Source organism: Alosa sapidissima, chromosome 6, assembly GCF_018492685.1.
Source record: "Alosa sapidissima isolate fAloSap1 chromosome 6, fAloSap1.pri, whole genome shotgun sequence".
Taxonomy (NCBI): domain Eukaryota; kingdom Metazoa; phylum Chordata; class Actinopteri; order Clupeiformes; family Clupeidae; genus Alosa; species Alosa sapidissima.
In genome coordinates this window covers 11,838,195-11,850,969 of record NC_055962.1, presented here as the reverse complement: position 1 = coordinate 11,850,969, position 12,775 = coordinate 11,838,195, and the positions used below count along the sequence as shown (strand labels likewise).

Here is a 12,775-nt window from a genome sequence, read left to right as displayed (position 1 = left end):
TCTGGCTCGGTCTGATCATAAAAACAGATCTCCTCAACTTGAATTCTCACATCACAAGCACCACAAGCATCTCGTGAACCATGCGAAAAACCCCGAGTCCCAGGGTCTGGGCACGGGCCAAGCCAAGCATTAATCCCCAATAGTCTGCCCATGCACGTTCATGTAGAACAGCTTCACTGTTTGAGCATGGCAAGAGTGTCCCACAGCTTCTTCCTCACCTGGGCATAGGGGTCCCTGTGAATCAACCATCATAGTAGATCAACAGGTAAGGCAACGTTTTAACAACACTATGATATTCAATTGCTGTCTATCTCTTTATAGATAGGTATAGATCTATCTATCGATCTATCTATCTATCTATCTATCTGTCTATCTTTCTATCTATCTATCTATCTATATCCCAGTTGTGTTTCTGTGTAATTAAATTTGTACATGTACAGTTTGTGTTTGCAGTATTTATACAAACATTGCATGCATATACAATAAATATTGCATTTATGTATGTTTAAATAGAGTATGTATTGTATATAATGTGTGTAGGCCTACATACGGTATGCATCGATTCGCAAACCTGCCACTGCGAGTCTGTATCACTCTGGGTAAAGGTGTAGGTAAATATCAGTCACCTTTACCTCACTGTATGTGCTTGTATACCCATTCTGTGGAACATGCATGGAACGGAAAATGCATGGAACGGAAAATGCATGAATGTAAAACAAATATCTGGGCACCCGGCCCCTATGAGCCTGGCACTCCGACAGGCGGGCGAGGGCCCGGGGCCTGCTGGGTGCTGCTGTTGCCAAGCCTGAGGGAGCCCCTATCCAAACACACTGCAGGCTCCAGGGAGAATGAGACAGTCAGCCCCTTTCTGATAAGATAACACCACGTCAGGTTCCCACATTCACTGCAGTGTGCGCGCACGAGAAAGAGAGAGGGGGGGGGGGGGGGGGTCATAACCATGCATGTGGCGAGAGAGTGGAGGAGGGAAAGTACAGATGAGCTTCCCCGGGTTTGTTATGAAGTGATGACACAGAGTGGAGATGTGTGTGTGTGTGTATGTAGAAAATTGAATTGGATGGAGAACGTGGAGATTATAATGTGGACATATGTGAACACACTGGAATCATGAGGAAGGAGAAAAGCAAAGAGGACAATCTAACAAGGACGCTATTGAGAATTGGAACATTTCATTAGTTGTTCAGTGTTCAGGGTTTTGCATTGTGATTTTGTGGTCATTTTAACTGCCAGAGACAGAAAGAGAATATTTCAGCGGGTGCTGTCTCCAATAGGAAACCCCTGATTGCAGAAACTATGACCATGTGGGATTGTCTTCCCTCTTTCTCTCTCTCTCTCTCTCTCTCTCTCTCTCTCTCTTTCTCTCTCTCTCTCTCTCTCTCTCTTTGTTTATCTAATCCCTCTTTCTGCCTTCCTTGCGATCCATTTCTTGTTTGCTTTCTTTCTTTTTTCTCTCTCTTCCCCCTTCTCCCCTCCCTCTCTTCCACTTTTCTATCCAACCCACCTCTCCTCTCTCTCTCTCTAGCCCTCTTCTCTTGCCTCCCCCTCTCTATCTCTCTATCTCTCTCTCTCCATCACACATCTATCTCTTTAAACTCCTGCTGTCAGCAGAGCATTAGGTATGCAAACACATCTTGGGACAAAGCACAGCCCTTCATGGTCAAGCCCCCCCCCCCCCCCCCTGCCCACCTATACCCCACACAGGCACACTGAGCCTTGTTTAAAGGCAATTACATAAGACAACAAAACTTAACAGAGAGCACTTCATTTGAATTGAGTCTCTCTCTCTCTTTCTCTCTCTCTCTCTCTCTCTGTGCATGTGTCTGTCTCGCTCTCTCTCTCTCTCTCTCTCTCTCTGTGTGTGTGTGTGTCTGTATGTGTGTGTGTGCGTGTGTGTGTGTGTCTCTCTCTCTCTCTCTCTGTTTGTCTGTTTGTGTGTGTGTCTCTCTCTCTCTCTCTCTGTTTGTCTGTTTGTGTGTGTATGTGTGTGTGTGATTGTGATGTGTCCTTCAACACAAAAAAGCACATAACTATAAAACCCCATCTCATTAGAGAACATTAGGACACATCAATTTGCTTGATCTTGTTCAAAAGGTACATTTTACCCTGGTAACTATACATATCTTCACTGAGAACAATTTCATCTCATATCAGCTTTACCTGCTTGGGAAACATATTCCAGATTCTTCACTCGCAATTGCAATCATTAGTTCCTTTTACAGTATGTTCTACTGAAACAGAATCCCCTGTGTTATTATTTTTTAAAGAATCTATACCCATGCATGATTTTTGACAATGACATAGTGCAGCAAATGGCTACCCTGAGAAGGGGGGATTTGCGGTGAGTGCTGCATACCTAGAACCGGCTTAGAGCTGAATCATCCATTCTCACACTGCATACTTTCTAGATGGACTCAAGATGTGGGTAGTGGGTGTTTATATAGGAATCATATCTGTTGAGACTACAACGTAAAATAACATATAAATGTGTGTGTGTGTGTGTGTGTGTGTGTGTGTGTGTGTGTGTGTGTGTGTGTGTGTGTGTGTGTGTGAATGCGTGTAAGTATGTGGGCATTCACCTTGACCAAAAATTAACCAAAGTAGGTCAATCAAACACACAAGGACTAGATTGCATATGCAGCTCATCTTAATCAATTCAGTAATCTGACAAAATTCAGGGAAATAGGCACTAGAAGAGTTTTAGGTGTGGAATCTGCCCTTTTTCTGCCACGGGGGGTTGTTGTCCTGGCTGGAGGCTCTCTCCGTTGTTGACAGTACACAGCACTGTGTCACACCCAGGGCAAAGAGGCCTGGGAAGAGACGGTTTGTTGGCTCTACAAAACACTCGGTACTCTTATCGGACCTGAGGAGGTGTCCTCGCGAGAGAGAGACAGAGAGACAGAGAGAGGAGGGCTATGGCCCTTATGCATCCACAGAACAACACAACACAACAACAGTGGTAGCAACAGGAGCAGCAGCACATCTCAGGCCATGCCCCCCCCCCAGTCACAGTGCAAACTCATGCAACATCGACCCCTCCATTCGTACCTTTCATACTATATCATCTAATACACAATATCATAATATTGTATACTGTACTATACAATATTTCTGCGATCGGAAAAAAGGTCATAGTCAATGCCAGTGCCCATACCAAACCCCCACTGCAATCTGACCCCCAAACCCTCTTTATATATTCACCTCCCCCCTTGCACCCCCCTCCCCCTCCACCCCACACTTGCTTTTAGGGCTCATAAAAGACACCATTTGGCGCATTAAAGGATGGCTTGTGCTGTGATTCCTTGATCTCTAAAACAGGAAGAGACTTTGTGTCCTTCTCTTGTGGTGACAGCATCTGCTGCTGCTAGTCCAGGGACAGTGAAGTGGTCTTAGAGCATTGGGGCGTTGAGGGTTAAGTATATACCCATAATAGGCAAAAAGTAGGACAAGTTTGAATCATAAGGCCTGGCCTTTTTCAACATGACAAGAATACTGCCTCTGCAAATTTAAAATAATGTCAAACCCATGTCAGACAATACTTGGCTCAAGTTACTAGTGATTATAGGGCAGTTGGAGGGGAGCAAAACAATTAGTTATAATGGGGGATCAAAACCGAACAGCACAGGGCTTCCCGGGCAGACAGTTCAGAGTGCGTGGTAGAAGATAGTGATTAGTTTCAACAATTGGCAAGGTAATCTTCTTGATGAGAAACAAAGGCGCATTCTTTGGGGTAAAACAGTTCTTCCAACTGCCAATCACTTAGGCGAGAGGTAAACTTTGCTTCCCCCCTCGAGCCTTTTTGACTGACAGCTTGATTAAACGCACATGCTCGCTGAGGAGGAAATTTTTTTTTTTTTTTTTTTTTTGGAGTCTGGGCCATGATCGGAATTTTACCCGCGGAGTTAGCCCCCAGCTACACCACACACACTTACTAATACCACCAAGGTCAGGCCCTAATCCTTAAACATGGCCAGCCTCGAAGATGCGCTGAACATGGGGCTGAACCACCACCAAATGGCAGTCATTCATAAACCGCAAAACATTTTTCTGAGAAAACAGCCCTTTTTTATGATTGGTGACAGAAACTTACAAAACATAAATATAAACATCAAGTCCCTCAGAGACAATCCCCAACCCCATTAATCCCCACCCCTGCTTGTGTGATTGGTAAGCATGCTAGTTTGATTAGCCTGCTAGTGCAGTTAGCTTGCCAGGCTAGTACTCAAACTCTGGAGTGACCGGACGCAAAGTTGACCATCCATCTCCTTTAAGAGAGCAGAGCACTGGAGGACAGTGGGGACACCCCATCGGTCTTCCTGATGCTGCCAACCTCCTTGGAGAGAAAGGATTCATCGAGGCATTTTGGAGTATCTGTGTGTATGTGTGTGGTGTGTTTACCCTTGGGATGGGGATTGTTTTTTCGTGGTGTCGGCATGTTTGGACTACCTCTCGCTGCCCCTCCAAGCTTACTGGTAACTTAGGACTGTTGGGGGTGGGGGGTGGGGTGCTCCTGTTAGGATACTACGGAGGTGTCTATTGACAGCCCCCCTTCACAGCTGAGAAGAATTAGCCCTCACATTGGTGTTAATGAAAAAAGAGTGAGCTAATCAGGCTATAGCAAGAGGGATATAATTGCCCTCGGTGGCACGCTTACTCTTTCAATCAGAGAAAGAAGAAGCTTTCTCTAAAAAAGTGTTCAGACAGGGAGTTGGTTTGTGTGTACAATTAGCTTTCGTAATTAACTGCTTATAAATAAATCTTTAATGATAGACAGATTTGTTACATTACAAGATGTAGTCATTAAAATGATGGATACTAAATGGATACTAAATCACCACCATTGTAGTGTAGTGTAGTGATGTATTGAGTACTTTTGGAAACTGTTGGTTGTACAGTGAAGCATGACAAGGATGTCTGTGGTTAGAATCTCAGTGTACAAGTGAAGAATGACTTCACTGGAACCTGGCAGTTTCCTTTGAAAACTGTGCTAGAGTGTACCCACACACAAACACCAACACACACCCACACACACATACATATACACACACAATGTGTCTAAATAAATACTGGTAGAACCTGCCCCAATAGTGAAACGTCAAATTGCTGCGCAATGCACTCTTCGGTCTGTTTATTTGACAGTAGTACCACGGTTTTCTTGTCCCCCTTGCTCTTACTGAGGTCGAATCTCTGTGTCCATCCTTTAGCAGAGAAAGGCTTCCATTGTGGCCGAGTAGAGGCAGGTGCTCATGGTGACCCCCCCCCCCCCCCTCCCCCTCCCCCTCCCCTCTCTCTCTCTCTCTACCCACCACCCTCCGGGCTACAGGTTCAGATGTATGGGTAACATATGGACAGAAGCTGTTCGTGAGGGTGGGATTGAGGGGAGTTTGCTGCTCCATGCCCCCCTCCCCCCCCCCCCCACACCCCCACCACCACCACAAAGAGCCCATTCATGGCACTGGTCATGGACACGTGGAAAGATGCCCATAGCGATGGAGCGAAAGGTCTGCTATTTTGCCCCCAGTCCACAAGGACAGGCAAGGATATTCAGCCTCTGTGTTGGACTCCTTCTGTGTGTGTGTGTGTGTGTGTGTGTGTGTGTGTGTACGAGTGCATGTGCATGTGTGTGGCAGTGAGAGGTGTATGTGTGTGTATGTGTGCACACACGTGTGTATACATCTGTATGTGTGCATGCGTCTGCCAGTGAGTGTAGTGTATGTATGTGTTTTGTGTTTGTGTGTATGTCGGTATGAGTTTGTGCACAGGCAAATGTACGTAAGTGTATTAGTGAGTCTGTCCCTTTATGTATCTATGTGTGTGTGTGTCTGTGATATACACACGTATATGAATTCATATATAAATCTATACATAAGCTCAAACGTGTGCGCAGAGAATAAAAGACCATGGCAAATGACGACAGGGATATCAACAAATTTACATACAGTTCAAACTTTAACACAAACAAAATAAAGTTTCTAATAAAAAATTAGACTGTTGGTTATATGAATGAATTATTGATTATTTTTATGAATATCAGCTTTCGATTATCTGTAGCTAGTGTCGTTAGGAACATATGGTTAATAGTTGGCTTCTCACCTCACCTAGCACAGGTGTTCGCTAGGTGACATCTTCAGTACATTTTTCCTGGGATCACGCTTGCTACTCCGCACATAAAGGACATGCAGTAAACAAACAGACACACACACACACACATATTTCATTAAACCCAATACACCCCCTGGACCTATATTCTGTAAAATCCAACACGCACACACCTACGCACATCTCCCACCAGGGAGCCAGCCTAGCTGCCAGCCGACCTGCGTCACATGTACCCTGGCAGGCATGTTCTCGGCCACCCGCCCCAGTTCCTCTTTGCTCCAGGGGGCTTGGGGGAGCTTGCCTGTCAGTCAGTCTGCTGAGCTACCCCCTCTGCCCAGTTAAATACCACAAACTCAACAACCTTATTTCAGTAGCACCAGCTCAGACTCACACACATGCACGCACACACACACACTCTAATATGCACCCCCCCACCCCGCTTTCTGTCTCTCTCTCTCTCTCTCTCTCTCTCTCTCTCACACACACACACTCAACACCACATCAACACCACAACGCCACTGGGAATTTCTTGTAGTTCCAGTAATAATTCAAAATGTGGCAAGGTGTGGCTTTGTGTGTGTGGGTGCCATTGGTTCATTGTCATGAGCGGTATGAGAAAATGCTCCAATGGCACACAAAAGTTGACTACTGAAGATAAACTTCAAAAGTTGAAGATGTAGCGATTATGTCTATCTCTTCTTTATCATTATGCATTGGAAAAGGGACAAACATAACCACCAATCAGATTTAAAGCCCAGCAAACTTTATCACTGCATGAATTAGACATCTGAGTTAATATCCTACCATATCACAGTATAGTGGTACAGTATATTACTAGTCCAGTAGAAGTATATTACCAATACTGAATATTAATAGTGATGTATTACTTACTACAGTATGTTTACCTTACAGACAAAAAACACAACAATGAAAACAAAGCAAAAGTCCATTGAAGGTGAAATCATCAACCCTGGTGAAATACGGATAGATATTCTCCCACTCTGTGCATGCCCCTAAAGCAACAGTGTTGACATTACTTGGTAAAAGCCACATTGTTTCTACCTCATTTACAAAACCACTACTGTGTATGAAGAATATTTCATCAAACGCTGAGAATGACACTGAATTTGACAAAAAAAGTTTATTTTTTCTTATCAAGAACTGTACCTTTGATGACGCTTCAAAAAAGCATCATAGGCAGGCATAAGTAAGCAGCGGTTCCTGGGTCCTCAGTGCATCCCTATGGCAGGGGGCTACTGGCTTTCTACTGCTCAAACTAAATCATGTCAGCACCCAAGTGATGGCCAAGGCACTTTGTTGTTCAGCGGCTAAATGCAGGGGCACATTGGGCTTAGCTGCCCCATCCTCCCCCATCCCCATCTCCACAGGGCCACAGGGGCAGTGCCCGCCATTGTGCTCACTGCGCAAAGGCGGCGCGGGCGCATACTGCAGTGGGCACACCTCAGCGATGACCTTGGCACCAGCTGGGCAGTACACACATACCAGAGAGCATGCGTATGGGTCCGCTGCCACCACGCTCAGGGAACATCCAGTGCCAGGTATTGGTGGTCTGTGAGCTGGGTTTTAATTTTAGGAGGCTAGGCTGGTGTGACGGGCTCCCCACTAGACTCTCTCTCTCTCTCTCTCTCTCTCTCTCTCTCTCTCTCCCCTCACTTTTGCGAGGGGCTTCAGAGGGCTCTGTCAGCTGCTGTGGACGTTGGCTCCCATACAGACAAAGCCTTTTCTGTAAACAGCATGGCGGCTGCCTGGAAAAAGAGTGCAATCTCTGGGGACTGAGAAGTAACCCAACAGACAGACAGACAGACAGACAGACAGGGGTACCAACAGAGACACTGAAGGACCAAAAGACAAGACAAGACATTTTTGGAAATTTAGTCTGACACAGAAATTGAAATTATCAATACAATATGACAATAAAAGGTTGAAAACACATTCAGATGGGAATGCAACATGCATGAGTATGTAAAAGATATATCAGTAAATGATCAATATTAAACACAGAATATTGGTGCTTAAGGAAAAAAAATACAAAACGACATACAAACATGGCTGTAGTAGAATAAACAATAGGCTAAGTAAAGTAAAGTGGGGACAAAGTAATTTTGTGGCCATTTGGAACAGCTTTAATTATCTCCGGTGCGCTAGTGAATAGCTGACTGAGAAAACTGCAGAGCAAACATGATTGTTTATGGACACCGTGGATTACGTCTTTCTGACCACCCAGTCCACAGTCTTCCTTATCTGTCGTCCAGAGCGGACACTTCGGGAAGTTGGTCAGAAAAAAAAAAGAAAAACGCTTCCTGGGCCATGACAAATGACGACAGGGATATCAGCAAATTTACATACAGTTCAAACTTTAACACTAACAAAATAACATTTCTAATAAAAATGAGACTGTTGGCGATATGACTTAATTCGATGATTGATTATTTTTATGAATATCTGCTTTCGGTTATCTGTAGCTTACCAGAAATGTATTTCAAATGTCTCTAATTTCTCTAGTGATGAATGAATGGCATCGTTTATCGTTAAGAAGAGTGCGCCCTATTCTCCCACAGGAGGGCTAGCGTCGTTAGGAACACATGGTTAATAGTTAGCTTCACACCTCACCTAGCGCAGGTATTCCGCTGCTTTTTGCACGCCACGGTTGACTGACATCTTCAGCGCAAACATTTGTCCTGGGATCACGCTTGCTCCTCCCCTGTGGAGCCTGACGTGGCGAATCAGAGAGCGCCCTGGATTTGGATGCCTTCCTGCTTGAAGCTGCGGAGTTAAACTTACGCAGGAACAGTGAGTGGAGATCTTATCCACACCGTACCACGGCCAGATACCCGATCTTGCTTGGATGGCGGGGTGAAACCCGATCGTCTGATGTGCTGCCCAAAACCTGGAGGAGTGACTTACCGGGACACGTTAAAAATGTCTTCTTCCTCAAGCGAGGTCATTTGCGCCGATGAAATCAAGAGGGAAAGCACAAGGGCACTGGAGAATCGGGGGAGTGTCAAGCTGTCAGTGCTGGACCCTGCGGAGTTGTCTATGGAGAATGCAACTTCGGCCGCAGCTGGCGATGCGGTTCGAGCCGAACTTTTGGAGTGCACCCCTTCGTCCCTGGCCTTCTCCCCAGAACAGGTAGCGTGCGTCTGTGAGGCTCTGCTGCAGGGAGGCAATGTGGACCGCCTTGCCCGGTTCCTGTGGTCACTGCCGCAGAGTGACCTGCTGCGCGGCAACGAAAGCATCCTGAAAGCCCAGGCAATTGTGGCTTTCCACCAGGCTCGCTACCAGGAGCTGTACTGTATTCTTGAGAACCACAACTTCAGTCCGTCCAACCACTCATCGCTCCAGGACATGTGGTACAAGGCGCGGTACACCGAAGCGGAGAAGGCGCGGGGCAGACCGCTGGGTGCCGTGGATAAGTACCGATTGCGCAGGAAATATCCTCTCCCAAGGACTATCTGGGACGGGGAAGAGACGGTATACTGCTTCAAAGAGAGATCCAGGAATGCGCTCAAGGATATGTATAAGCGGAACCGGTACCCGTCTCCCGCCGAGAAAAGAAACCTCGCCAAAATCACTGGGCTTTCGTTGACACAAGTGAGCAACTGGTTCAAAAACAGAAGGCAGAGAGACAGGAATCCCTCTGAAGCGCAGTCGAAAAGGTGAGACAAAAATAGACTATAGCTCGTGTAAATAAATAGGCTGTTAAAGTGTAAACCTGTCATCATAAGCACTTAAACGAGCGAAAAGTTCCTATAGTTTTCACACATGTGTATATCCACGTGTAGGTCATTTTATTACTTCAAGTAATTAGCCTACACTGTTCTTCCTTGTCCTTGAGGTCATTGTCTGTAAAAGTACTTTTCGCTTTAAAAAATAACACATACACTTAATATTGCGACAAGTCTGTTGTAACGCCCTAGAAATTGACAGCGCAAATCATGTTGTGTGCCGAAATATGTGCTAGGCACGCTCCACTGTTTTGAAATACGAAGCTTTGACCGTTTAAATGAGGTGTCATTTTAAAAACTACACAGGGCGCCCCAAGGGCCAGAGAAAAAGTCCACACTTTTTCAAACACATGAAGGTATTACATTCATATTTTGTAGATTATCGCCAGTGACTTTTTATTTAAGTGTATTATTTGCTTCAAACTATATACTAACTTGTAATTAAGTGCAATAATCATGTATCCAAACAAATGTATTATTGTATTAGCTTATAACTTCTTGAATCTGATAATTCGGTACCTATCTAACATTAGGAATTTAGAAACCCAAACAAAAGATAATGGGAGTAACGTTTGTCCGGCTCTAAAACTCCCATTCAATTAACATATCCATTGTTTTTGTTTGTTTGTGGATTTAAGGACCACTGTTCTCCACCCTAGTTATCTGTCGAGTCATCTATTTACTATTTTACTTAACGTTTACGAACCACTCCAGACAGCCTCTAGCCTGACGCCGTTAAGCGTCAGATCTATTTTCGTTTGCTTGTATATCCTATATTTGTGTACTCTATTCTTCACCATGGGAGTAACCCTTTCGCGCACCTGGCTGACATGTCTTCAGGGCTCTCAAATGGGGTTCGGAAATACCAACCATTTGTCAGCGCCCACAAATGTCAATGTCATGCGTAGCCTTAGAACCGCTTGGCTAAGTGTTGCTTTTATCATAAATAATAAATCTCTTGTCTCGTATATAAGGGAGGTCAAACTTTTCCGTCTACGTCAGGCGTCAATAGTATTTTTTTCTGATGTTGCTGAGGTATGATGTGCCGTCAGTCTGCGCCAAAAGATCGTAACTCCAAAATGTCCCATATCCCCAACTGAAAAAAAGGAATTTGGATGCAGCGTCAATAAGGCCCTTTGTACAGCATGCCCACCCCGGCCAGTCGCTAAACCACGGGCTTGCAGCTGCTTCGGTCACTAAAAGCGAGCTACCCTAAAGGCCACTGTGAGAACGCTGTTCTTTCTAATTCGTGTCCTGTTGAGGTGAGGGCCCAATATGGGAAAGTGACTCAGGCGCATAATCTTGTTGTCAGCCATTTCTTTGCTTGAAAATAGACTATGTCAAATAAAATGCTCCACAATGTATTGCCAATTACCTTAAAAAGGGTACCCCTTAATTATTATTTGAAGCAGAAACCAATAATGCAGTTACAGCATTTTTAGACTTTTAACATTTGTTTAAAAGCAGCGACATTATTAATTCGAAATGAATGCTCTTGTAAATTAGCATAAATTCAAACAGATATTTGTGTGTGGTCTTCTGCATTGACTCACTATTCATTTTCATTTAAACAACTTTCTTGAAGTAAACATTAAGTAGACCCACACAAGAGGTTTACATCTATGGCAGGCAAGCAGACTTTTAGCAGTACCAGTCAGTTTGATGTGTTTCCTGCCACACAGGCCTCTCTCTCCATAAGCTTTCCATGATGATTAATGGTACTACATCTAAACTGGCCCTCTCCCTCACAGCCCCATGGATAGCTTTCTCTCCACTGCTCCACACTATTGTCTATTGTTTAGGACTCTGTGTGTGTAGGAGTAAGCATGAATCACTGACCTCAGTGACAGATTTGATGAAGTAAGGCTGGTTTTAGCTGTAGGTGGCCGAGAGCCAAGTAGATGATAATTCGCTAGCCTGCAGGCTTACCTGGTGGAAAGTATTCACCTTGTGTGCTCTTGTTTCAGCGAATCTGATGGTAATCACAGCACGGAGGACGAGTCCAGCAAAGGTCAGGAGGATCTGTCCCCTCGTCCGCTGTCCAGCAGCTCCACCGGGTCAGCTGCCCTGGGCAACGGCCCGCCCGTGATCTTCTCGGACGTCGGCACCACTGTCATCCAGCAAATCGGCGATGTCAAGATGGCTGCCAATGCAGCAGGGGCAATGGGCTTCGGGAACGATCTGTCCGGCGCCAACTCGCACTTCCTCAATGGTGGCGGTGGTGGATACGTCCACCCACACGGCAACAACATGCTGCTCAACGGTCTGGGGACAGGCGGGCACTTCTTGACCTTTGACCCCCAGAGGGCAAGCCTGGCACAGGAAAGGCTGCAGGGTGGCGGAGGCTCGTACGCCCAATTTGCCCTGGGACTGTCGGACGCGACGGGAGGAGCGGGGAAGCTGGAAGGCATGCAGGCTCTGGTCGGCCACTCAGAGGACGGGGGAGCATCGTCGGTGGTCACCTTCACGCATTCGTCGTCCTCCTCCTCGTCCTCGTCCTCCTCTACCTCCGGACTTGCACAGCTGGGCAGCTACAGTGTGGTTCACGTCCCTGGCACGGAGGCATCCATGGGCCTACCACCACTGCTGCTCCCACCCTCCTCCACAGCGACCTCTCATGGTAGGTGAATTGTGCTGTGTACTTGCTAATGCTGCTAGACATTAGCTATGACAGCTAGTCACAAGCTATCATGGAAATCAAGGGCTATAACAATTACAGCAACTAGCATCTTGACACAGCCTATAACAGCTAGCTGGGCTAGCTGGGCCCAAGGCAGATAATTGCCTTGGGCTTGTAATGCTAACAGCTAGCCATAAGGTAGAATAGCAGTAGAAACCAAAATAAACAAACAGGAGAGTCCTGAGTCCTGTCTGTTTTAAAGGCAATGTGTGTGGGGGGGGGGGGGGGGTTGTTA

The 12,775-nt window shown here is 45.8% G+C and overlaps 1 protein-coding gene across 1 annotated transcript in view; it reads left to right on the top strand.

Moving 5' to 3' along the window:
- The first annotated feature begins 8,927 nt into the window (after positions 1 to 8,927).
- The window catches only part of six4b (SIX homeobox 4b), a 7,618-nt gene continuing 3,770 nt past the window's right edge, over positions 8,928 to 12,775 (top strand). The window contains exons 1-2 of the mRNA XM_042095675.1: positions 8,928 to 9,791; positions 11,828 to 12,480. Of these exons, the coding sequence (XP_041951609.1) occupies positions 9,007 to 9,791; positions 11,828 to 12,480 (1,438 nt within the window). The 5' untranslated portion in view covers positions 8,928 to 9,006. The remainder of the gene's footprint in view (positions 9,792 to 11,827; positions 12,481 to 12,775) is intronic.